General features: G+C 57.5%; 1 protein-coding gene across 10 annotated transcripts in view; it reads left to right on the forward strand.

The window, feature by feature from the left end:
* Window positions 1-22165, forward strand: part of NTNG2 (netrin G2) — an 80494-nt gene extending 58329 nt beyond the window's left edge. For 6 of the 10 annotated variants that reach the window (XM_033194621.1, XM_033194625.1, XM_033194642.1 and 3 more), the window contains 8 exons: window positions 6278-6450; window positions 9911-9934; window positions 10966-11112; window positions 15016-15084; window positions 16779-16886; window positions 18464-18631; window positions 20259-20393; window positions 21187-22165. In XM_033194621.1, the coding sequence (XP_033050512.1) occupies window positions 6278-6450; window positions 9911-9934; window positions 10966-11112; window positions 15016-15084; window positions 16779-16886; window positions 18464-18631; window positions 20259-20393; window positions 21187-21422 (1060 nt within the window). In that variant the 3' untranslated portion in view covers window positions 21423-22165. Of the gene's footprint in view, window positions 1-6277; window positions 6451-9910; window positions 9935-10965; window positions 13233-15015; window positions 15085-16778; window positions 16887-18463; window positions 18632-20258; window positions 20394-21186 lie in introns of those variants that run through there. The other 4 variants (XM_033194689.1, XM_033194678.1, XM_033194658.1 and 1 more) reach the window with 3 other exon arrangements.
* The last annotated feature ends 2213 nt before the right edge of the window (window positions 22166-24378 follow it).

A 24378-nucleotide genomic window follows, 5' to 3' on the forward strand; every position in this document is an offset into this window, starting at 1 on the left:
GTGCCCATCTCCCCAGTCATCTGGTGCACCCCACTTTGGGAGCCAATGCTGATCGTGAGTTTTATGGAGGGGGAGAGTGTAGCAGGGGCTGATTGGAGGTAGGGGTCGTGAAAGGCCTCCCTGAAGAAGTGGCATTTGGCCTAGAATCTCTCACCACCTCTAAGTATTAGCTCTAGGAGAAGGGGCGGAGCCTGTAGTACATTCCAGGCAGAGGGAACAGCATGTGCAAAGGCCCAGAGGAAAGCAAGATGAGAACATCTGCTGGACAGAGACGTGGAGAGAGAGGCAAAGAGACAGGAGAAGACAGAGACATGGAGAAAGGTGCACTGAGAGAGTCAGAGAGGCCAAGAGGTCATACACAAACACCACGTCCACACACAGACACCGAGGCAGTGCCACTCACAATGACCTGCAAAAGTCAGGGAGACCAGAAGCACCCGCATTGACCAGGTGCCATGTCTGTGCCAGTCTTGCCAGCCTTTCCCCACACTGTGCCAGCTCCTCCCTGCAGCCCTGCCAGGAAGGGCAGTTTTCTCCTTTGGAAGAGGAAGCACTGTGCTCATTCTGGGGCTCAGCCATGGAGTTGAAGAGGCCAGGACATCTTCTGCTGTTCCCGAGGAAGACAGGACTGATAGGAGGGGCTGGCCAGGATGGCGCCTGGGCAGAGCCAGCTGGGGAGGGACATCTGGATTTGGGTCAGGAGAAACCAACTATGTGACCTTGGGTGACTCCCCACCTGCACCACCCAGCCTGTCCAACTCCGACAGCCAATGGCTACCTATTATCACCGTTACAATATGCTTCTTGGATTCAGCCGGTCTTCCATGCATCTTTACTAAGCCAAGGTCAATGTGATCACCCAAAGTTGATGGCAATCTTTTCTTTCTGTAGCTGATATCTAAAAATATCCCTTCTTCAGGCGAGCAGTGCAGAGCACATCCCCGGTTCCATACAGCTGCAGTGCTCCTCTCCAGCCAGCTCAGGGGGGTGTTAGATAGGAATTCAGAAGAAGGGAATTAAAACCTCCCCAGGTCAGATTTTGCAGACAAACTCTTGTTAGACAAAGTCAGACAGGTTTCTTCCCTGCAGGTCTTGTCAGAGCCTTTAATCTGCTGAGACGTACTATGACCCTCAGTGGAGTGAGGTGGGATCAAGGAGCAGATGTCAGGGGATTTGGAGAGCATCATATGCTTGACCAAAAAGGTTTAATCATGGGAACTTTCTGTGCCAAGCATCATCTCTGGGATCTGGCATCTCCAGAAAGAAGGGCCGCCCGTACCAATAGGTGTCTGCTGTCCCCCTCTGTGCCTCTCCCAGAGCTAAGCACATAGCAGTCCTGCAGCACGTGTGTGGCAATGGAGAGACGGGAATGCCAGGGAAAGAGTGAAGAGGCTTTTTAATGCTCTATTTATTTCAGCTTGGTGTTGCAGTAAAACCTCGGCAGGGTTAGTGTCCAGGCTCTCAGGGGAAGATGGAGTTAAAATAACACAGACTTCAGCGGTGGCTAGCACTGCTGGCCAGGGCTCTTGCTCTGCCTTGGAATTCTGTTCCAGAGAATTCCAGAGACGTCCTTTGTCCTAGGAACTGAGCATCACAGCGCAGTGGACACATGTGACCTACAGCGGTGGGTTCCTGAGTACCCCCTCTCCCACGGCCCGTCCAGGGCCTGCAGGATTCTCTCCTTCTCCTGGGAGGAAAGGCGTGAGCTCAGAAACCTGCCACCTTCTCCACCCTGGCCTGACCTCATGCCTCTAAATAACGTTTCTAAGACATGAACTTTAGGCCAGGCACGGTGGCTCACACCTGTAATCCCAGCACTTTGGGAGACTGAGGTGGGCAGATTGCTTGAACCCAGGAGTTTGAGACCAGCCTGGGCAACACAGGGAGCCCCATCTCCACAAAAAGTAAAAATAAAAATAGCTGGGCATGGTGGCACGAGACTGTGGTCCCAGCTACTCAGGAGGCTGAGGCGGGAGGATCGCTTGACCCCGAGAGGCAGAAGTTGCAGTGAGCCAAGGTTTTGCCACGGCACTCCAACCTGGGTGACAAGAGTGAGACCCTGTCTCAAAAAACAAAAGGATTCCATCACCTGGATGTACCGTAATTTCCCTAACCATTCTGCAGGATAATTTGAGGACAGAGAGAAGCCCCCAAGGAAGAAGGCAGCCCTGGTGACCAAAACTGGCAGATGGGGGTTACCTGGGAGCTCCAGGGCTGGTGGATACAGGGGCCACTGTTTCCCCACCCAGATCCTTGCTCTGGAAGGCGCCCCCCAGAGGACCCTTCATTCCCAGTCAGATGGGGACAGAGGCGAGGCAGAGCCGAGGGAGGAGGGCTCAGATGAAGCGCCTGGCGGGACTGATATATGAGGGAGGCCAGACGCGAGGAGGGAGATTCGCAGCCTGTGGTGTCCAGGAGAATTTGGGGGGTGTGAGGTGAGAAAACAAAAAGCCTCACCCAGCCCAGTGGAAGGGGAGCATGGAGAGAGAAGAAAATGCCAGTTACACATCCTCAAGACAATCTCTGAATGGACGAGAGCCAGTCAGGGGGAAGCGGAAGCTGCAGTGAGCCAAGATTGTGCCATGGCACTCCGGCCTGGGTGACAGAATGAGACTCTGTCCCAAAAAACAAAAAGATGCCGCGTACCCCAGGCGCAATGGGTGGGACCAGGTGCCCTGCCCTGGTCCAGGCCTGTATTCACAGGGTCTCACTGGTCTCTCCCTGCCCAGGCTTTTGTCTCCCAGACAAACCAATCTCCATGAAGCGGCCACAGCAATATAAAATACGGCCCAAGCAGGACACACTTAACCTGTCAAAGGCTTGCAGAGTAAAATCCCACCTCTGTCTCCTGGTCTGGCCTCCTCCACCCCCCAGCCTCGTTGCAGACCTCACGGGTGGAACGCCTTTCAACCCTAGGGCTTTCCTCATGCTCTTGCCTCTTTCTAGAAGGTTCTCCCCTTCTGGCCCAGCAACTCTTCATCCTCCTTCAGGTCTTAGTTTAAAACTGTTCTTCCTGAAAATCCTGGACTCCCTTAGTGCCTTCTTTGCACAACACATGGGCTCTTTTAACGGTTGAAATGAACACTTGAAGAGGTGTGTGATTCTTATTTTTATAATTAATAGACTTTATTTTTAGAGCAGTTTTAAGTTTACAGAAAATTGAGCAGATAGTACAGAAAGTTCCCATTTCCCCACCACCCCTGCACAGTTTCCCCTATTGCGGAGTATATGTGTTACAATGATGAGCTAACACTGATACAGTAGCATTCACTAGAGCCTGTTGTTTACATCAGGACTCACTCTGTGTTGGACACTTCCGTGGGTTTTGCCATATGCATAATGCCAGGTATCTACCATTGTGGCATCATCAACAATGGTTTCACTACCCAAAAAATCCCTGTCTGCCACCGATTTATCCTCCCTCCCTGTCCCCTCCAATCACTGATTTTGTTCATTGTCTCCCAGCTAGACCCAAAGCACCATCAGGGCAGGGAGCCATCTGCTTTGTTGACATTATACTCACTGTTCCCAGCTCAGAGCCCCTGCCACATAACAGGTGCCTGATAAATATTTTTCTTTGCATATTTTAATAAAAATAGGATTCTACTAAACCCATTGTTCTGCAATTTGCTTTTTCCAAATATTGACAATATATCTTGGAAATCTTCCCGTATCAGAATATAGAGCACACACTCTCTCTCTTTCACTTTTTGTTATGGAGAATTTCCAACACAAAAGAAGACAGAATCTGCTATGACGAACCCCTGTGTGCCTCTCACCCGACTGCAGTTATCAACTAGTGAACCTTCCTGTTTCATCTGTACCTCTGCCCATCAGATAATTTCATCTGTAAATATTTCTGTGTGTAGCTGTCTCTCCTTTTTTTTCTTTTCTTTTTTTTTTTTTTTTTTTTTTGAGATGGAGTCTCGCTCTGTCTCCCAGGCTGGAGTACAGTGGTGCAATGGCTCACTGCAACCTCTGTCTCCTGGGTTCAAGTGATTCTCCTGCCTCAGCCTCCCAAGTAGCTGGGATTACCAGATGCACCACCACACTTGGTTAATTTTGTATTTTTAGTGGAGATGGGGTTTCACCATGTTGGACAGACTGGTCTTGAATTCCTGACCTCAGGTGATCTGCCTGCCTTGGCCTCCCAAAGTGCTGGGATTACAGGTGTGAGCCACCACACCTGGCCCTTTTTTTTCTTTTTTTTTTTTTTCTGGAGACAGAGTCTTGCTCTGTCTCCCAGGCTGGAGTGCAGTGACGCAAACATAGCTCACTGAAGCCTCGAACTCCTGGGCTCAAGGGATACTCCTGCCTTAGCCTCTTGAGTAGCTAGGACTGCAGGCATGCGCCACCGCACTGGCTAATTTTTTTATTTTTTGCAGAAACAGGATCTCACTATGTTACACAGGCTGGCCTCAAATTCCTGGGCTCAATCGATCCTCCTGCCTCAGCCTCCTAAAGTGCTGGGATTATAGGTGTGCACCACCATGCCTGGCCTGTGTGGTTCTCTAAAAGATAAGGACTTTAAAAAACATAACCACAATATCATCATCACACCTAGTAAACATTAATTTAATATCATCTAATATAGGCAATGTCCAAATTTCCAGTTATCCCATAAATACACGTTCCATTTGTTTGCGTGTTTGATTTTACAGGATGTTTGAACCAAGGGCCAGAGAGGCTTCACGTCTGCCATTAATTGGTATACTTTTGAGGTTTCTCCTGCTCTAGGTCCATCCTTTTTCCATATCAATTTTTTCTCCAGTCAACTCATCCCTTGAAAAAAGTGGGTATTACTGCCGGAGATTCCTCCAGTCCAGATCTTGCAGATGGCGTCCCCTGGTGTCGTTTAGGGCGATGCTCTGTCCTCTGTCTTTTTTTTTTTTTTTGAGACGGAGTCTCGCTCTGTCACCCAAACTGGAGTGCAGTGGCCGGATCTCAGCTCACTGCAAACTCCGCCTTTCGGGTTCACGCCATTCTCCTGCCTCAGCCTCCCAAGTAGCTGGGACTATAGGCACCTGCCACCTCGCCCGGCTAGTTTTTTTGTATTTTTTAGTAGAGACGGGGTTTCACCGGGTTAGCCAGGATGGTCTCGATCTCCTGACCTTGTGATCCGCCTGTCTCGGCCTCCCAAAGTGCTGGGATTACAGGCTTGAGCCACCACGCCCGGCCATGTCCTCTGTCTTTCCTCTGTGCTCACAGCTCGGTCTAGAGGCTTGATCTGATTCAGGTTCAATTGCTTTGGCTTCGGGTGAGGGTGCGTTCTTCTAGAGACGCTCACTGTCTGCTGACCTCGCAGTGGGAAATTCTGGGCTGGTGCGGCTCCGTGCCTGGAGCCATTCATTCATCAGGGACTGCAAATTCTCCTGTGAAATGCTTCTACAAAAAAGAAGCTTCCCCTCATCAACTTTCGGTTACCCCGAGGTGCAGTTTATATAGGACAGGCAGGATAAATGCTTGATTCTTTCCCTTTATTTACCAGTTTTCGGAATAATGAGTCCCCTATAAATATTTGAATGAATGGATGAATAATACATGTGTGAATGAACTGATGGGGGTGTGGGAGTTGGAGGTTCTGTCACCCTCAAGGGTGTGGCCGTGGACCACAAGCTGACAGCAGAGGTCCAGCCCGAAGCCAGGTGCCTTTCCACACAGTGAGGTGCAGCCCGTGGCCAGGTGCCTTTCCACACAGTGAGGTGCAGCCCGTGGCCAGGTGCCTTTCCACACAGTGAGGTGCAGCCCGTGGCCAGGTGCCTTTCCACACAGTGAGGTGCAGCCCGTGGCCAGGTGCCTTTCCACACAGTGAGGTGCAGCCCGTGGCCAGGTGCCTTTCCACACAGTGAGGTGCAGCCCGTGGCCAGGTCCCTGTCTCCACCAGGGGCTGGCAGCAGCCTCTGCCACCCATCAACCCACCTCAGTCAAAAGCTAGGTGATCAGAAGCTGCATTACTAAGAATCTAGCATCTGGGACCAGGGAGTACCATCACTCTCCCCAACTGAGATGTGAGGAATCCTTGAAACCAGCATCGGAGCGGAGAGGAGAGCCGCGCAGTGAGTGCAGGCGCGGCCTTCGGAACACGGCGTTGATCTCTCCACAGGAAGGGGAATCAAGGAGTTTCTGGCCTAAAAGTTGGGCTGGTGGTCTCCAGGGTTTCTTCCTGGGCGGCCTAACACCCTCCTGAGCCCCTCCTGGGAGGCTCTCCTTTCCCCAGAGGCCAGGCCAGGCTGCCCACGAGCTCTCTGACATCTCTGCCCTCTCGGTGTCTCACCAGGTGCAAGTGCAACCTGCACGCCAACCTGTGCTCCATGCGCGAGGGCAGCCTGCAGTGCGAGTGCGAGCACAACACCACCGGCCCCGACTGCGGCAAGTGCAAGAAGAATTTCCGCACCCGGTCCTGGCGGGCCGGCTCCTACCTGCCGCTGCCCCACGGCTCTCCCAACGCCTGTACGTGCCATTCCCCGGGGCCACAAGCCTGCATAGCTGTAGTCTTCCCAGCCTATCCATCCCAGGAGCTATGGATCATACACATGCACACATACCTGCACACAGGCACATACGTGTGCACATGCACAGAAACACACGAGCATGCATGCACAGGCATGGGCATACATATAAATGCACAAAGACGTGCATGCACAGAAGCACACATGCATGCATGCTGCCCCCACACACACACTGTTCTACAGCTCCCAAGCACCAGGTCTTGTAGCAAGTCCCGCTAGCACACCTGCATCCCACCGAACGCTAAGCTGCCCTTCCAGCCCTGGTCCGCAGGGAAACCTGAGATGAACAGCATTTCTGCAGCCCTTCCCCTTCTTAACCCTGACAGCTGGCAGGAGGCCCCCGTGGGATGGCAGGGAGTGATGGGGTGGGACCCCCACTTCAGGTGAGGGGATCAGTAGCGTCATCCCTGATCATGAGCATCTCTGGGGTGTTTGGAGCAAGCCACAAAAGCCAAGTGCTTGCGTGTTCAGCACTTCCTCCATCCTCAGAGCAACCCCTGGGAGCTGAGCTCCTGTCATCCCATTTTACAGATGTGTCCTCTACGGCCTGCACCAGAGTCCCCGCATGTGCTCTCTGCCCACCCCTCTCCTGTCCTCACCCAGCCATGCCAGGGAGCCATCCTCAGGGTCTGCCCACTCGCATCTGCATCGTAGACCCCCTTCTGAGGACCCCCACTCAGGGGGACCCCAGCGTAGTCCACGCTGTCTCCATGAAATCAGAATGCCAGGAAGCCCCTGGGCTGCAAGTGGAGAAGGCCACAGACTGTCCCTGGGGTGGGCTCTCCCTGACCCCCACGGCTGCCACTTTACGGATGCTGGCCGTTCTCAAGTGCGTGGTTGGTGCCCAAGGCCCTCCTAGGCACTTTGTGTATCTCGCTTCCACCTCACACAGCCCCACAGGGTGCAGTCCTTATTATGGTCCATTGTCCAGATGAGCAGACTGAGGCCCAGCAAACCTCGGGGCCCTCCCAGGTTTCACAGTGAGTTGCATGCCAACGCCAGGGCTTAGGGCAGCTACTGGATCTGATGCCCACACCAGGCCTGGGAAGTGGGCTCCTGCACCCCATCTGGACATCCTCCCTCGACGGGTGGAAGATTTATGTGACTTTAGGCTGATCAAAGCTGAGAGCCATGTGCAGAGGCCATGACAGGCATGTCACGCGTGTGCTACAGCAGGCGGTGAGACAGGCCTTTGAAGGGGTGACTTGGCAGGCACCAAACAGCACTCTCGGGTCTTCAAAGGCACAAAGAGCGCTCCGGGGGCTGACAGCCCACTCCAGCCACTGCCTCCTCCCAGCTTGCCATCCCCATCTCTTTGTGGTCCAAACCCTTTCCTGAGGTCTCTCTTTAGTGGCCGTCCCTCTCTCCCTGACTCACAAATTTGCTTCCCCTTTGTCTATCCTGAGGGCCTCTCTCCCTTCCCTCCTTTCTGCCCTGTTCTCTCCATCATCACACCCTCCTTTTTTTTTTTTTTTTTTTTTTTTCTTATAGATAGGTTTCTCACTGGAGTGCAGTGGCACAATCATGGCTCACTGTAACCTCAACCTCCTGGGCTTAAGCGATCCTCCACTTCAGCCTCCCAAGTAGCTGGGACCACAGGTGCATGCCACCAGGCCCGGGTAATTTTTGTGTTTTTTGTAGGGAAAAGGCTTTGCCATGTTGCCCAGGCTGGTCTCGAGATCCTCAGCTCTAGTAATCCTCCTGTCTTAGTCTCCCAAAGTGCTGGAATTATAGGTATGAGCCACCACGTCTGGCCATTTCTGACTTTTTTCTTCTTCCACTTGCCTCCTGCCTCTGGAGGTTCTGCAAGGCCTCCCTCTGCTCGTCTCTGGCCACCTGAGACACTTAGCTGCAGGTCACACCTAGGAGGATCCACTGTCCCCACCCTCACCACCACCGGTCTAGCCAGCGATGGACAGACAGGCCTGTAGGGGCTGCACAGCTGGGGCTTCCTTATTTAGGGGAGACTCCTGGAGCTGGCCCCACCTGAGAGTCCCTGGGAATTGCTTTTGAGGGCCCCAAGCCCCAGGAAGGAGGAGTTTCTTCTGATATTTACAGGCGCTGCTGTCCTCAGCACCTGAGTCTCCTGCCTTCTCTGGGGCACCAACAGGAAACAGCCCAAGGAGACACAGAGGCTAATTTTGCCCTCACCCTGCCCCTGCCGTGACCCGTCCTCAGTAAGTGGCACCAACACACACAGGGCCAAGCTGCAAGTCTGGCGGTCACCTTGACTGGAATCCCTCCTCTCCCCCACGTTCTTCCAACTTCCCTCCATCCCCCCAGGTCTCTCCCAATGCCATCCTCAGCCTTGCAGCAGCCCTCACTCCCAATGTCTTCCCACCTCCTTACCCCTCTGCCCCCACCTGGCCAGCCCATCATCACCCTCCAGGGCCCAACTTAGAGGCCCCAGGACCTCCCTGTGCCCTGCCTGATGTCCCGCCTGTCCCCACGGAGCCTCACTTGGTCACCACCCAGTCCTGGTGGTGCTTACTGTGGCTGCACCCTGAGGTGTCCTCAGGGTCTAGCAGGTGCCTGCCCAGACACAGAGGTGGAGGAAGGAGTGGGTGGGGATGGGCTCGTCCTCCCAGGCCCAGGAGAAGTCCATGAGCCACACGTCCCACTGCCGATCCTACAGCATCCTTTCTTGGGAACACTGTGGAGAAAGCTGTGGCACCAGCTCCTTCCTTTTGCAACTGGGATGAATCTCACCCCAGGATTTCGAGGCCACTGGTCACACCAAGATCATAGGCCTCCCCCATCCCCTGGACACACAGAGACACCCAGATTCGAGTCAGGCCTCGCCCACTCCCAGCTATATTTCTCCCCCAGCCACGTGTCCTCAGCTGTAGAATCAGGACCGTAAGGAAACTCCCTCATGGGGTTCTTATGAGGACGGCACGGTTCATGTAGGGGATGCTGACACCGTGCCTGGCACGTGGGACGCACACCACCCGCGACCGCCGCTCCCGTGGTTTCTCAGCGAGTTTTCCAGCCACACTGCACTTCTGAGACAGGAACACTCCATATAACGTCCTTGTCCTGCACTGGAGGGCCCAAAAATCTAAAATAGGAGTGTGTATGAAGCTCCCAGTGGAGCGTTTGGCACCTGTCAGCATGTCCCCAAGGGCAAGTCACGGCTCTGAGATTCAGTGTCTCCATCTGCAAAATGGGCCAATAGTGGTTCCTCCCTCCCAGGGCTGCAGTGAGGATGGAACTGGATAATCCACCCCGGTCCCCACACCCTGCAGGTCATCATTGCTAGCAGCTGTGTGGTGCAGCAGGTGCTCTTGAGGGAGGAGCACCTCCAGGCGCTCCCCTGCCCTGCTGGCCCCTCTGCAGGGAGGTGACAGCCAGGCCCCTTCCCCTGGGGCAGCCAGCTCACGCCCCTCTCTCTTCCGCAGGTGCAGCTGCAGGTTCCTTTGGCAGTAAGTACATGCCCAGGGAGGGCAGCCAGGGCCCCTCTTTGCATGTCCTGGAAAAAGCAGGAGAGAAAAAAGGGGCTTTGGTGTCCCCTCTGGGACTTGGGCCTATTCACTCCCTCCTCTAATTATGCCCCATCTGCTTCTCCACCTCTCCCCCCTCCACCTCTCCCCCCTCCACCTCTCCCCTCCACATCATATGCCATGTGTCATGTGTCATGTTGCTGCGGACTGCTGTCCAGCAACTCTCACGCTCTCCCAGGAGCTCCATCAGTGCTGCTTTGGAAAACGGGACAGGACCTTTTGTAGGTCCCTTGGCCCCGGGTGGGCTCCCTGCTCCTCCTGCCACCCGGGCCTCTTCTCTCACCTGGATCTGGGAGAGGAGTCTCTCCTGCCAGGCAAGAGTGGGGTGACCTTCCCCCACCAGGGGCAGAATCCACCCCCCAGCCTGACTGTGGGGGCAGCCTCCCTCTGGGCAGCCTCTGCAGCCAGCTTGGCCCAGGGCTCTGCTCGTCCAGGTCAGCTCAGATCCCAGGGGAGTTGGACCAAGGAGGGCCATCTGCAGGAGGTGGGGGTCCTGAGAGTTCCCCAGGAGGGTGAGGGTGACATGGTGCCCACAGGTTATCAGTGAATGTCATCGAGACTGTCCCCAAACACTCACAGGGTGCCAGGCACAGTCTCTCATTTCAGCCTTGCAAACCCCTCCCCCGGGAGGTCGCCATCTGCTCCGAGAGGCAGCAGGAAAGGACTGGCCAATGTCAAAGAGCCAGCCGGGAGCAGACCCCAAATCTCAGAAATGCTTCTGGGGTGCACTGTCAGCCTCCACCAGGGCTCCGTGAGGCCCCACATCCCACCCGAGTTGTCCCTCCCAGACCCAGAGGGCCCCTGACTGGGAAGCCAGTGGGCCGAGAGGGCGCCAGAAAGAAGCCGGACCCTGCAGGGACGCTGTCCTGCACAGCCGTCGTAAGTTGCTTCTCTGTGGTGTCCCCACCCCAGCAATCCCCCCACCCTCTCTTGCTTTTCCCATCTCTCACCAGGCATCAGCAGGTCCCAGAAAGACCCTGACCCCAAAGGCCCTGTGGCCGCTGCGGCCACCACAGCCATGACAGGGGCCCCCACTGCTCCTGTCCCCTTCACGTCCACTGCCTGGGCCCCCACGGCTCCCAGCACCCCACAGCCCACAGGTGGGTGCCAGGGTACAGTGACCCCTGCCATCCCACCCTCTGCTGCTTCTAGCCTGGGTCCCTGCCTCTCTTGGGGTAGGAGGGTCGGCAGCCCCGTGCGGGAGAGCAGGGGCTTGGCTCTTAGAATAGAAACGGTAGAACCCTAGAGCTGGGAGGCCACAGGCCAAAGGGGCTTCCAGGTCACCTGGGCCAACCTGTTCCTGAGCCCAACCAGGGGATTCAAGGGTCAGTTCAGCTTCCGAAATCGTCTTCCTCCTGCCCTTCAAGCCATTGCCTAGAAGGTCTCCCACACCAGTGTGGCCAGACAGCTGCAGGAACTGGGAGGAAAGGTGCTGGGGGCAGCAAAGCCATCCTGACATGCAGCCGAAGACCGGCCTTGTCTCCCAGTGGTGCTTCTGCCTCCACGGTGGCTGGAGCCCCGCCCACACCCTGCCCCCACCTGGCCCCCAGGGCCTCTCTGTCCTTAACCCCTCAGCAGCGCGCCGGTGCGATGGATGGAGCAGGGTTAGCCCAGAAAGCAAGTGTCTCTGATCAGTGGGCAGAGGGAGCCTGTGGAGTTGGGTTTGGCTGCTGGGAATGTGGGGGCTGCGTGTGTAGTGCAAGGCCAGGCCAGGGCCAGACGTCCTGCCCCCTCAGGGGTCTGCCACAGACAAGCATGGAAACCTGGTTCTCACTCCCCTCCAAAGGAGGGATTCACATACATTCAAGGCTGGGGGTGCTGGGGTAGGCCTCTGCTCTCACCTGCACTCAGCTTGGGAGTGTCCCTGGACTCTGCACACTGCAGGTGCCAGGGGTCTGAAAGGATTTTTCCTCCCCAGAGGGCTCCAGGAAGACAATGACCAAGGGGAATTCTTCCTGGTCCCAGCCGGGGAGGGGTGCTCCAATAACCTGCCATATCCTGTCCCCCACCACCCTGCAGGGAGGACCTGGTGGGGACTCCTGACCCCTTGGGTAGTGCCCTGGCCCTCCCTCTCTCTGATCCAAGAGGACCTGCCCCACTGCCCCTTCCCCCTGGAGGGGTGGTATTTCTAAAGGGCAGAGTCCTCTCCATCAGCTCCTGCCTTGGAGTGTGGCTGGGTGGGCACTCAGGCTCCCCAGGCGCGGGCAAATGCTGAGAGAAAGACTTCCTCCTTCCTAGACCATCCAGAGCAGCTCCCCAGGGGGCGGCACACCCCACTTCTTTCTACATCCTTCCTTTTCTGCAGGAGGCATTTACAGGAGGCAGGGGTAGCCAAAAGATTGGAGGATTTCAGGGAAGCCTCCTGGCCCAGGAATCCTCCTTGGAGTGGAGGACGTGGGTCACTCTGAGAATTCTGGACTTCAGACATAGGTTGGCCCAGCCACAGGGGACCTGTGCTTGGCTACTGAGCCTGTGGTGGGCAGACAGAAGCAGAAACAGTGGTGGTGGGTGCTGTGCCTGCCTCCAAACAGTGGTCTGGCTGGGAGGCCAGATACTCTCCATATCACATGTGCAAGTGTACACACGCACACACACATGCATGCACACACACACACGCATGCACACACACGTACACAAACACACACATGTGCGCGCACACACACGCACACACAGAGGAACCTTGAATCCATTTGCGGAGCTGCTTCTGACTTGGTGCCAGGGCAGCTGTGGGAGGCTGGGCAGATTGTGCAAACTTGGGAATTAAAGAGGAAAAGTCAGAGGCCGAAGTGGTAAATGTGGGGGAGGCGAGGGTCCCCAGGATCCCCTCGGTGAGCAGAAGGCACACCCTCCCTCTTGGCAAGACAGTGTTGCTCTGCACCCTCAGCCCTGTGTCAAGAAGCAGGACATTAAGGTAGGAGGTGGCTCCAATGTGACAGTCAGTGGCCCCCACAGCCCACATCTAGGGGCTCCTCCCTCTTCTTCAGCAACCGAAGCCCCTGTCCAGAGCCCCCATTGATAAAAACGATCATTGCAGTTGCTGAGTGTGAGTTCTCCCGGGCTAAAGGCTGTGCTCCTATCATCGTATCATTATATTCTGGGGTCACAGCTCTGTGAGATGGAGGCTGTTATTTTCCTAGTCCCACAGGTGAGGGGATCAAGGCTTAGGAAGAAGCAGCTGGATTTTGTGATATGTAAATTATACCTCAATCCAGCTGTTTCAGAAGGAAAAAGAAAAAGAGGCAGCTGCCCGATGTCCCGGGATTATGGAGAGGCACAGGCAGGATTTGAACTCAGGGTGCGCCAACTCAGCCACCCAAAGCTGTTGCCCTGAAGCCTCCAGGGGCTATGAGGTAGTGCTATCTTTATTTATTTATCTATCTATTTATTTATTTATTTTTGAGATGGAGCTTCGCTCTTGTCGCCGAGGCTGGAGTGCAATGGTGCGACCTCAGCTCACCGCAACCTCCGCCTCCCGGGTTCATGCAATTCTCCTGCCTCAGCCTCCCAAGTAGCTGGGATTACAAGCACCTGTCACCGGGTCCAGCTAATTTTTGTCTTTTTAGTAGAGATGGGGTTTCACCATGCTGGTCAGGCTGGTATCGAACTCCTGACCTCAACTGATCCACCCGCCTCAGCCTCCCAAAGTGCTGGGATTCCAGGCGTGAGCCACTGTGCCCAGCCAGGTAGTGTGATCTTTAAGGCCTGGCTTGCAGGGCTTCCCAGTTCCAAAGGAACAGACCAGGCTTCCATGGGGCCTTGGCACAGCACACAGGCCATGGCGAGAACTTGCTTTCTGCACACCTGAGTGTGTCCCTGGGCAGCCCAGCCAGGACTGTCTCCTTCCCCAAGACCCTGGTCCCTGAAAGATCCTGAATATCCCCGGATGCCTCCCAACAGGTGCTTTGGGCTCTTTGACCAGAGTCCAGCTGGGCCTCTGAACTCCTGGGCCAGATGTTTCTCCCGCCTGCCAATGTCAAGCTGTCTGGAGGACAGCGCTGGGGGCGGAAAAGGCCGCTGGAGACACTCATCCTCTCCTGGGCTTGGCCACGGAGGGTGGAGGGAGACAGACTCCGAAGCAAGTGCCTTCAGGGCTGGCTTTCTCGTGGCTCTAATTAAGCCCTTGCCAATTTGGGCCTGGCGGCCTCATCTTCCCACTGAACATCATATTAAAGTCAATTGATGTCCAAAGCTCTCCGCTCCCAGCTGGGAAGCCTTCAGCCCTTGTTAGCTGGGAGCTTTTCCTTTTCTTTCCCCGCAGCCACCATTGTGTATAATCCCTTCAAGGAGCGGAAACAGCAGCCCTCCCCTGTCCCCCGGGTTTCTCCTTTGAAATCTGGGCACAGGACAGTTCTTTGCCAGCCCTGCCTGCCTTCCTGGCTGGGTGTCCTGTTAGTCTAGGGGCTGAGCACTGTGGCATTTGGGGGCTGATTCATGCTGGGGTCCCTGGTGAAAATGGGCCCAGGCCAGGGGTCAGGAAGGTAGAAGGGCGGTGATCAGGGAAGCAGGTCAGATGCTGGGGAGTGGCTCCAGTCCCTGGATTGGGGCTGGACAGGAAGGAGGCCTTCCAGAACACTTCTGGACACATCTAAGATCTTGGCCGGAACACATGCCCCACTTTGCAGCCATTAGAGACATCAGCTCAGAGAGGTCTGGGCCCAGAGACGGGACCTGGTCTAGCTCTGTCCTTCAGTCAGAACGGGAATCACACAGGGAGTGTAGAAGGGTCTCACTGAAGCATATGCAGATTCTCAGGCATGAGGCCACCTCCCATCTATCTGGCTTTAAGTCTGCATGTGCTGTCCACAGACCGCAATAGTGTAGATGCTGCCTCTGTAGTAGATTTGGACCCAGTTCCTTTGGCCAGTGTAGACAGAACCTCTCCTAATAGTGCTGCTGCTTTAAGGGGCCTGTGGGGTGCGGGGCTGTGGTGCCTCAGTAAGTGCCCAGCTTCCCTCAGCACCACCCCCTCACATAACTTGGTTTCTTCTCTTCTTCCCCCCAAGAGTGGACCAGGCCATCTACGGCTGCCCCTCTCTCAAGCAGGTGGTCCCAGGTGGCTGCCCGTGCAGAAGGTATGGGGGCAAGGCCTGTAATGGGCCTGAGACCCTGGGGAAGTGCCCTCTTAGACTCATAGGCCCCTCCCCCTGTAGTGGAAGTAGCAGGGGTGCGTGGTGGGGACCTGGGGTCGGGGGGGGGATGGTGGCGCAGCAACCAACTGAGGGCACAGGTGTAGAATGTCGGTGCCTGGGAAGCTCTAGGGCATGGTGGTGAGGGAGCGGCCTGGTAGAGCAGGTCTACCAGCTCTGCCCCCAAACTTCACCAGCTTAGAGAGGTTCCATGTGGCACCGCCATGCCAAGCCCTTCCACCAGCACTCCCTCCGAGGGCTTCGGAGTCGAGTGGAGGTCCTGCCTCCCACGACAGGAACCCCCCTTTCCAGCTCCCCCTTGCTCACAGGACACCAGGGCAGTTGCTGGATCAGAGAGAGTCAGAGGGGGCTTCCTGCAGGAGCGGGGGCCGTAAGACCTCGGAGGGTGGACTGTGGCGGGTGAAGGGAGAAGGTGGCATATTCCAGGCCGCAGGACCAGCCAGGGCAAAGGCTTGGCAGTGGTATGGCAGGGAGCCTGACAAAGTGGAAAATGTGTGGGTTAAAGGCGGGAGGGGGGTGTCCTGGAAGACACTGACATCCTCCTGTTACATGGGAGGAGACGCACGGGCTCATCTGTAGCCGTAGACAGACACGCCGAGGAAACGCGCAGGCCTGCCTGACTCTCCAGAAGGGAAATTGTCCCTGGCCCCAGCTCACCAAGCCTGGGCTGGGAATTCGTGCCTGAGGTCTAGGGAAGTGGTGAGCTGTTCCTCCAGCTCACCTGTTCAAATTCCCTCCGGCCCCAGCTCTGAGCAGCGAGCCGGGCTTTGAGCGCCCTCTACTGGCAGGAAGCTCTGGCGCTGGAAGCATATTTAGAGAGGGTCGGATGGTTGGTTCCTAGAAACCTGGAGGACCTGGGTCTGGAGTCCTCTCTGGTGATGGAGACAAAGCTGACGGGAGCCATCACTTCCCTACCCTGGGCCCACCAGGCCACCACAGACCCCCCATAGGGAAGCCAAGGCAGTGACGCTTCCGGGACAGTGGCTGCTCACGCACAGATAGGGCGCTGGGGTCCCGGTGGGATTCTGGGCAGGGCGTCGCTGTTCCTGGCTTGACAGCACTTGCGAGTGGGACTCCAGGGACAGCGAAGGATTCACTTTGGCTGGAGCAGGAAGATTGTTTCAGAAAGGAAGGGAGATGCCAAAGTCCTTAAATGCCAGGTTTAGTCTCCGGGTTTGATGCTCCAGGAAGTTTGAAGAGGAGGTGGGGAGAGGAAGAGACAGGTGTGCAACACGATACCAATCCGTCTAAAAGCCGTTCGGCTTCCAAGAAGGCCTTAGCAGGGCGTGGGGGGTGTCAGGGGTTACAGAAGTCATTTGGGGGAGTAATCCAGCCAGATGTGTCCATGGTCTCAGAGAGGGGACCCAAGGGCAGGGCTGATTTGCAAGCTCGGGATGTGCGGTGTTTCCTTCAGGAAGGGGCCCCACCTCCCTGGGCTCTTCGAGGAGAGGGGCTGTGTGATTTGAGGCCAGAGGGGCCTCTCCCTCCCTCACATCTGAGCAGGCGACAAGGCTGCCTGCCCTAGAGCTGGCCCAGGGCCGCTTGGAAGCCTTTGCTGGGCTCTTCCCTGGGCAGCGGGACCATGGCAGACGAAAGAACCTGTGTCTCATCTCTCCAAGCTGTGGGCACCCCTGCTGCTGCCCCTGCCCCTGCCCCTGCCAAGGGCTACAAACTTTTCCAGCTCAAGCCCAAATCTCCTCAAGTGATGCCTATTGAAGAATTCCAAGGTAAGAGGATGGGCCTGGGGCCCCATCAGCCCTCCCCGACACCTGTTCCCCAACCACCACTGGAAAAAGACGGTGCAGGACAAGAGGGTGCAGGACAGAGAACAAATGCCTGGCTCAGAAAACCCTCCCGGAGTAGCTGGGCCAAGGTTAAACTGAGTCTGTCTTCCCTACAGGCTTCCCTCCCCAAGGGAGCTGGGAGCAGGTATGAGTCAGAAGCCAACTTGGGCACAGTGGGCAGGCCACACAGCGGGCAGAGCAGATGGCAGAAATAGCCTGTCCCGGCTCCCCTGGGAGGTGTGGCCCAGGGGCTCGTCTTGGTTGAAGCAGAATCTGGGACACACGGGTCACCGATGCTGCTCTTTGGGACACTTAGAGGATGCCTCACCTCCTCATTGTCTCTGGAGGGACAAAGTGAAGGGGGCAGATCCAGGTGGTCCACAGGTGGGAATGCCCACCATCTCTCGTGGGCACAGGCTGTTTCTCCAGGGTCTCCCATACCCTTGACCACTGGGTCAGTCCCTCCTTATCCCATCACAAAAGGAAAGCTGGGTCCTCTAGAGATACACTGATGGTGTTTCAAGAGGGTGGCCGGTGTCCGTCCTTGTTCAGGGGCAGCCACATTGGCTTGTGGACGGGTGAATACTGTGTCCCTTCGTAGGAACATCAAGGGATGCACCCCCCATTCTTAGGGGTGGTGACCTTCCTTACCAAATCCTCCATTGACATTGTGGGGTTCACCTCCAATCCCTGAGAGCCTTGCCCCGTGCTTGTCTGGTCCTCGGAGCGGAGCTGATTAGGCAGGGGTCAACCTGAGAACCACGTAGGAGTGGGGTGCAGGAGGCGGCAGGACATGGTGGTGGTGGTCCTTGGAATGAAACCATGTGCTTCCAGGAGCAGCGAGTCACAAGCCAGGCCAGGGCCAGGGCCAGAGGGAGGCAAACAGGTTCCTGGGGCACCTGCTTTAAAGTGGCACTCACTCGTAGCATCCTGCAAAACAACCAAACTTGCAGAAAGCTCAGGCTAATAAGAAGGGTCCGACAGGTGGGCGTTTTCCTCCCAACCATCTTCCAAAGCAGCATGGGCAGGAGCTCCTGGCCCATTACATCTTGTCCAGTGTCCGCCCATGCATTCATCCACCCGAGGACACCACAGGGAGCGCCGGCAACCCAGGCGTCGCCCTCCCCCAGTGCACAGCCAGGTGGCATGAGCCCGCCCTCCTTGCATGAATCACTTTCTAATCACTCTGGCACGCAGGCATCCTTCAGCGAGCACTTGGCCCTGGTGCCCAGCCAGGCGTTGGCACGTGCTGCCCACTGGCCCTCCCTGGTTCCCTGCCCACAGGGCCAGGTGGGAATTCCTGGGCTCAGCCTACTCAGGTTCTCCTCCGGGCTCAAAGCAGGGAGGCCTGTCTCTTCCTGAATCCGACAGAAGGGTCGGAGGCCTAGGGCACCTTCCGGTACCTTTTCCAAAGATGCCTTCCTCCCTGCATGACCTGGGGTGAGTCCTTCCTTGCCCTGTGCCTCAGTTTCCCTGAATTCTCACTGATCATTGGTATTTTTCCTACTTGGCCGCCCCAGACTGCGAATGCTACGGTCACTCCAACCGCTGCAGCTACATTGACTTCCTGAATGTGGTGACCTGCGTCAGCTGTAAGCACAACACGCGAGGTCAACACTGCCAGCACTGCCGGCTGGGCTACTACCGCAACGGCTCGGCAGAACTGGACGATGAGAACGTCTGCATTGGTGAGAGGGCGTGGACACGGCACAGGGAACTTGCTGGAATGTGTGCAGGGTGCACTGCACTGCGAGGTGGCCTCTAGGGCCCCCTGCATCAGAATCACCTAGGGAGGCTGTGGGAATTCTAACTCCAGGACCCACTCCATCTCTAAGGACAGAAAGCTCCAGAAGCTGCTCTATTAGTAACCTCCCCTTGCGGTTCTGCGGCAGGCACTGGAGTTGCAAAACTTACCAGTGGCCTTTCCCTCTCTGGGCAACTGGAGGGGACACTGACCCTTCCTGGTTCCAAAGAGCTGTGACTCTAGCAGGTGGCAGGCACTCAGTGGCAGAGGCCACTGAGCATCTGTCTGGGACTGGTGTCGGTGGGGGGTGGTGGAGGGGACAGTCCCCCTCCATAGCTCCTTTCCAGAAGGGTGGAGGGGCCAGTTGGGGGCCAAAAGATGGCCTTGCTGCATACATTTGGGCAGGTGCCTTCCCCTCCCTGGGCCTCGGCTTCCTCATTTATCAAATCGGGAGGCAGATCAGATTCATTTTCAGCTCTTTTCTTGTGGCTGAAGCTTTTCTTCAAACGCTTTACCAGCCCAGGTCCAGCTATAAAGCTGCTCTTCACCCCCGGTGGGCACCTGGTCTGCTTTCTTCCAAGTTCTACTCAAGGACTGGCTTTGGGATAGAGAAGGAAGTTCATCAGGGCCTTGGGCCTGAGCAAAGACCAAAGCCATGACCGCCAACCAAAACGCACCAACCTGGAATGGTTGCCCCTGTCGTCAGTAGAGGCCAGGTCTCAGCCCCAGGGGCTGTCCCCCAACCCTGCCCAGCCAGACCTCTTGGGACACCATCGCCCATCCCCCCCCCCCCCCCCCCAGCAGGCGGCTCTGGTTGCGCAGAGGAGGGGCTCCTGCAAAGCTGGAGCTGTCGGTTTGAATTATGGCGGCAGCCTTCAGATAATTCCGTCAACTCTAAGTGATCAAAGCCGCTGACGTCACAGGGGGCCAGCTACAGAGACAGGGCAGGGCCTTTGGATCCAATTAGAGGCGCCCCCACCCTGGCACCCTCCTCCTCTCCCTGGCTCTCCCTGCCTCCACCCCCAGAGCCATCACTGAGCTGCAAAGTTTCTCAGGGTGGAGGATATTCGCCCCTTCCCACAAAGCAGAGCCCCAAGGAAACAAACTGGGCCCCCCCGGGAGCAGACATAGGCTGTTCCTCCACTCCCCTGGAAAGGAGCTATGGAGGAGGGCCACCTCCACAGCACAGCAGCCCCAGACATGCTCAGTGGCCTCCGCTGAGCTTCTGCCATCTGTCGGAGTCACAGCTCTTTGGAGATGGGAAGGGTCAGCGACCCCTCTAGTTGCCCAGAAAGGGGAAGGGGCTGACCCGGGCCACGCCAGAGCCAGGGCGAGGAAGGCGGGGCTGGGAGATTTTTGATCCCAGGGAAGGAAGCCGGAGTCTTTTCTCCAGGTCTGGACACCCCGGGCAGTCCCCACCCGCCGTCAAGCTGCGGGCTCACGTGGACCCAGTGGGAGGAGCATCCCCTGGGGAGTGCGGAGACCCGGCTGCGAGGCCGGGAGAGTGTGGGTCCGAGCAGACGGCGCCCACAGGTAGCCCTGACCGCACGCCCGTGCCCGTGTCCGTCCAGAGTGTAACTGCAACCAGATAGGCTCCGTGCACGACCGGTGCAACGAGACCGGCTTCTGCGAGTGCCGCGAGGGCGCGGCGGGCCCCAAGTGCGACGACTGCCTCCCCACGCACTACTGGCGCCAGGGCTGCTACCGTGAGTGCGCGCCGTTCCCCCGTGGGCGGAGCCTGCGGAAAGGTGGCGGGGCAGGACCGAGGCAGTGGGCGGGGCCTAGCAAGACGGGACAGGGCCGGAGAAGTGGGCGGGGCCTAGTGGGACGGGGCAGGGGAGGTGGGTGGGCCTCACGACACGGGGCAGGGGAGGTGGGCGGGGCCTCACGAGACGGGGCAGGGTCCGGGAAGTTGGTGGGGGCCTGGTGAGATGGGGCAGAGCCGGGGGCGGTGGGCGGGGCCTAGCGAGACTGAGCGGGCAGGTGGGCGTGGACAGGATGCTGCTAGGGTCGGGGTCCGGGCCGAGGGGCGGGTCCAAGAGCTCAGGGCGGGGCCTGATGCGACCTAGGGCAGGGTGGTGCGTGGTGGGAACTACGAGAAAGACGCAGCTGGGGTTGATTGAAAAGGGTTTTGCGGGGACAGAGGGAGGGAGGCTGTCCGAGTCGGCGTTAGCCGCGGGCAGAGGGTGGCAGGGCGCTCCAGGCGCATGGAACAGCGTGTACACAGCTCTGGAGACTGCAGGCGCGTCTGAAGAACCGCACCGAGGCCAATGGGGCGGGGAGAGAGGGGCAGCGGTGGGAGGCAGCCGGGGGCCAGATCTCGCCCGGGCGCCGTTACCCTTCCAGCGGGACGTTTCACACCCAGCGCGCCCGGAGCCTCCTACACCCCCGGCCCAGACGGCGCCCCCAGGAGCTCGCACACCCTGCTTCGGAGGAGCTCAGAGGTGGGGCGGGAGGGACCGAGCCACGCCCCGTGCTGACCGCCCCCTCCGCCCGCAGCCAACGTGTGCGACGACGACCAGCTGCTGTGCCAGAACGGAGGCACCTGCCTGCAGAACCAGCGCTGCGCCTGCCCGCGCGGCTACACCGGCGTGCGCTGTGAGCAGCCCCGCTGCGACCCCGCCGACGATGACGGCGGCCTGGACTGCGACCGCGCGCCCGGGGCCGCCCCGCGCCCCGCCACCCTGCTCGGCTGCCTGCTACTGCTGGGGCTGGCCGCCCGCCTGAGCCGCTGAGCCCCGCCCGAGGGACGCTCCCTGCACCCGGGGGACGCTCCCTGCACCCAGGGGCCGGGGGTCCCGGGGTCCCGGGGCGGGGCCGGCGTCCGAAGCCGGACGGCGAGAAGGGTGCGGCCCGAGCTGCTCCCAGGTGCTACTCAGCAGGGCCCCCCGCCCGGCCCACGCTCCCGCCCGCACTGCCCTCCCCCCGCAGCAGGGGCGCCTTGGAACTCCGGTCCCCGCGCCTGCGATTTGGTTTCGTTTTTCTTTTGTATTATCCGCTGCCCAGTTCCTTTTTTGTCTTTCTCTCTCTTTTTTTTTTTCGCTGGCGGTGAGCCAGAGGGTCGGGAGAAACGCTGCTTGGCCCACACCCCGTCCTGCCTCCCACCACAGTTGCACACACGGGACTGTGGCCGACGACCCCTGGCCTGTGCCGGGCTCACGGGCGGCGGCGGACCCCGACCTCCAGTTGCCTACAATTCCAGACGCTGATTCGGTCCCGTTTTCTATTCTTTCTTTATTTTTCCTGCAACCCCATCAGACCCTAGGCCTCACCGGAGGCCCGGTGACCAAGGAACTCACCGTGTGGGGGAGGAGGAGAGAAGGAAGGGGTGGGGGGCCTGGAAATTTCGTTCTGTAGAGAACTATTTTTGTTTGTATTCACCGTCCCCTGTAGGGGGGACTGGGCGGGAGTGTTGGTCACCGCGGGGGCCGAGGGGCGAGAATCCGAGGAGTAAAGAATTTGCTCACTGCTGCCTCCACGGCCTGTTTTCTTTCTGTGTTGGGGACGCTGGGCAGGTTTGGGGCTTAGTGAGGAACCCACAACAAAGCCTTAAAGAAATGGTTTCCCTATTGGGGCCACCATTTCCATGTCCTCATTAGCTTCTCAAGATTAAGGAGGAGTGCTGGAGGGGACAGGGGCAGCTTGGGAGTGGTGAGAGGAAGCTTCTTGATTCGGGGTTCATCCCCTGGGATCTCTGCTTCAGAGGATCCAGCAGCTCTCCCAGCTCTGCTTGGTGTCTCCAGCCCTGGGGCCACACTTCCCCCTCGGTCCAGCCTCCTGTCCACCTAAATTTATTTCAGAGCAGTCCCGGAGATCCGGTCCCGGTTGCTAACTGCTCCCACTGCTCCACCTGCAGGTGCTCCCAGACTGACTTCTGCCACCACACCTGTTCTTTCCCGGCTGTGAGGTTTAGACCTGGGTCCTTCCCTTGAGTCCCCAAAGCTAAGCTAAGACCAAGTGGAACAAACTTGGCCTTGGGGACAGCAGGAGAGTACAACACAGAAAAAGAGGGGGAGGTATGACAGGACACTGCATAGGATTCACAGCCTCCCGAGCCCACATGCCAGCCCCTCCTGGCCTCATCTGTTAGCTCCCACCCCCAGCACCCCGCTGACCCGGAAGTGCCTTCTGCCAGCCCAGATCCTCCCACAGCTGACCCATCTCTACCCTCACCTTCTTCCTTATGCACAAAACCCCACTGCCTAGGACCCAAAGCACCCAGATAAAACACCTCTCTGGGGCTTCTTGTGGATAGGAGTGGCCAGGGGACACAGCTCTGAGCAGTGAGATGTAAGCAGGAGTGATGGGTGGGGCTTCCAGAAAGTTCCTTAAAAGTCATGCCTTCCTCCACACCCCACAAAGCCTCAGTTGTCCAAGTTTGTGGCTCTGTTTTTTCTCTCTCGTCCCTTCCTCTGTTTTTCAGTCAGCAGGATGGGGAAGGAGCCTTCTTGAGATACTGAGCATAAAAGTGAAGGGTGGAGCTGGGGGTGGAAGTTGCAGAGCCTGGGACACCTGCCCTGGCTGCAACCTCGGCACTGCTTTTATTTATCTACTTATTTTTTATAGAGTTGGGGGTCTTACTATGTTGCCCAGGCTGGTCTCGAACTCCTAGGCTCAAGTGATCCTCCGGCCTTGGCCTCCCAAAGTGCTGGGATTACAGGTGTGAGCCACCGCACCACCTGCATGTCTTACTGTGTGAGAAAAAAAAATAAACGTTGATGTGATTAAAACACTAGAATTTGGGTTTTCTGTTCCATGCACACTTTCCAAGTTCTTGTGACCATCCCTGATTGGCATATGGGCCCCCTGAGTCCTCTAAGGCCAGAGAGACTGAAACCCACCCTTCCTTGGCCGCAGTCCCCTGTGGTGACCCTCAGGTCACCAGGAAGAGGACTGTCCATGACTCAGGCTGAGAAGTCCACCTCTGTTCAGAACAGGACTGCCCCTGCCTTCCAGTGAGCACAGGGCAGCCGAGCAGAACCCACCCCAGAGAAAAGCAGCACTGGCCGCAGTCAGTAAACAGCAGATGCTTCCTCCTAGTCATCAAGATGATAAAGTATCACCTAGAAGCAGAACTAGAGGCAGAACTTGAGACAGGGACAGCAGGGCCCAACCCCAGTGGCCAGTCCTGGTCCGATCCACGAGGCTGGGGACCCTGGAACGTCAATGACATCCCAGCACTGTTCTTGTCTGGAGGCAAGTGGGCCACCCTCTGTCAGGCATCAGTGCCAGGCTGGCATGGGGGCTGCAGTAGAAGCCCCTGGTGCAGAAGGTGGGCAGCTGGGGGCTGTGAAGAGGCCCACACAGTGGTGCAGAGGGCATACCTCTTTATGTCACCCTGGATGTGTCCCCGAATACCCTTGAGGGGTCTGGGAGGCAGGGGCCTCTGTGGGCACCCACTCTGTCCTCCTTGACCTCTGTCAGCTGGGCCCACTCTGTGTCAGCTCTTCTGGCACCGGCCTGTGCATCCAGGGCTGAGGATGTGGAGCTCGTTGTAAATCAGAGTGGCAGTCCCAGTCCCCAGGGACACACTCAGGCCCTGACCTACCCGGAGGGTGGACGGAATGTTGCCAGTGGCCATTTGGAAAAACTCTGACATCTTCCAGGCAGCAGGAGAAGGAGAAAACAAGGTCGGCGGAGCCAAAAGTCCTAGACCATTCTCTTTTAAAATGGCACACCCTTGTCCCCAGA

The sequence above is a fragment of the Trachypithecus francoisi genome, unplaced genomic scaffold, assembly GCF_009764315.1.
Source record: "Trachypithecus francoisi isolate TF-2019V2 unplaced genomic scaffold, Tfra_2.0 Contig01585, whole genome shotgun sequence".
Taxonomy (NCBI): Eukaryota; Metazoa; Chordata; class Mammalia; order Primates; family Cercopithecidae; genus Trachypithecus; species Trachypithecus francoisi.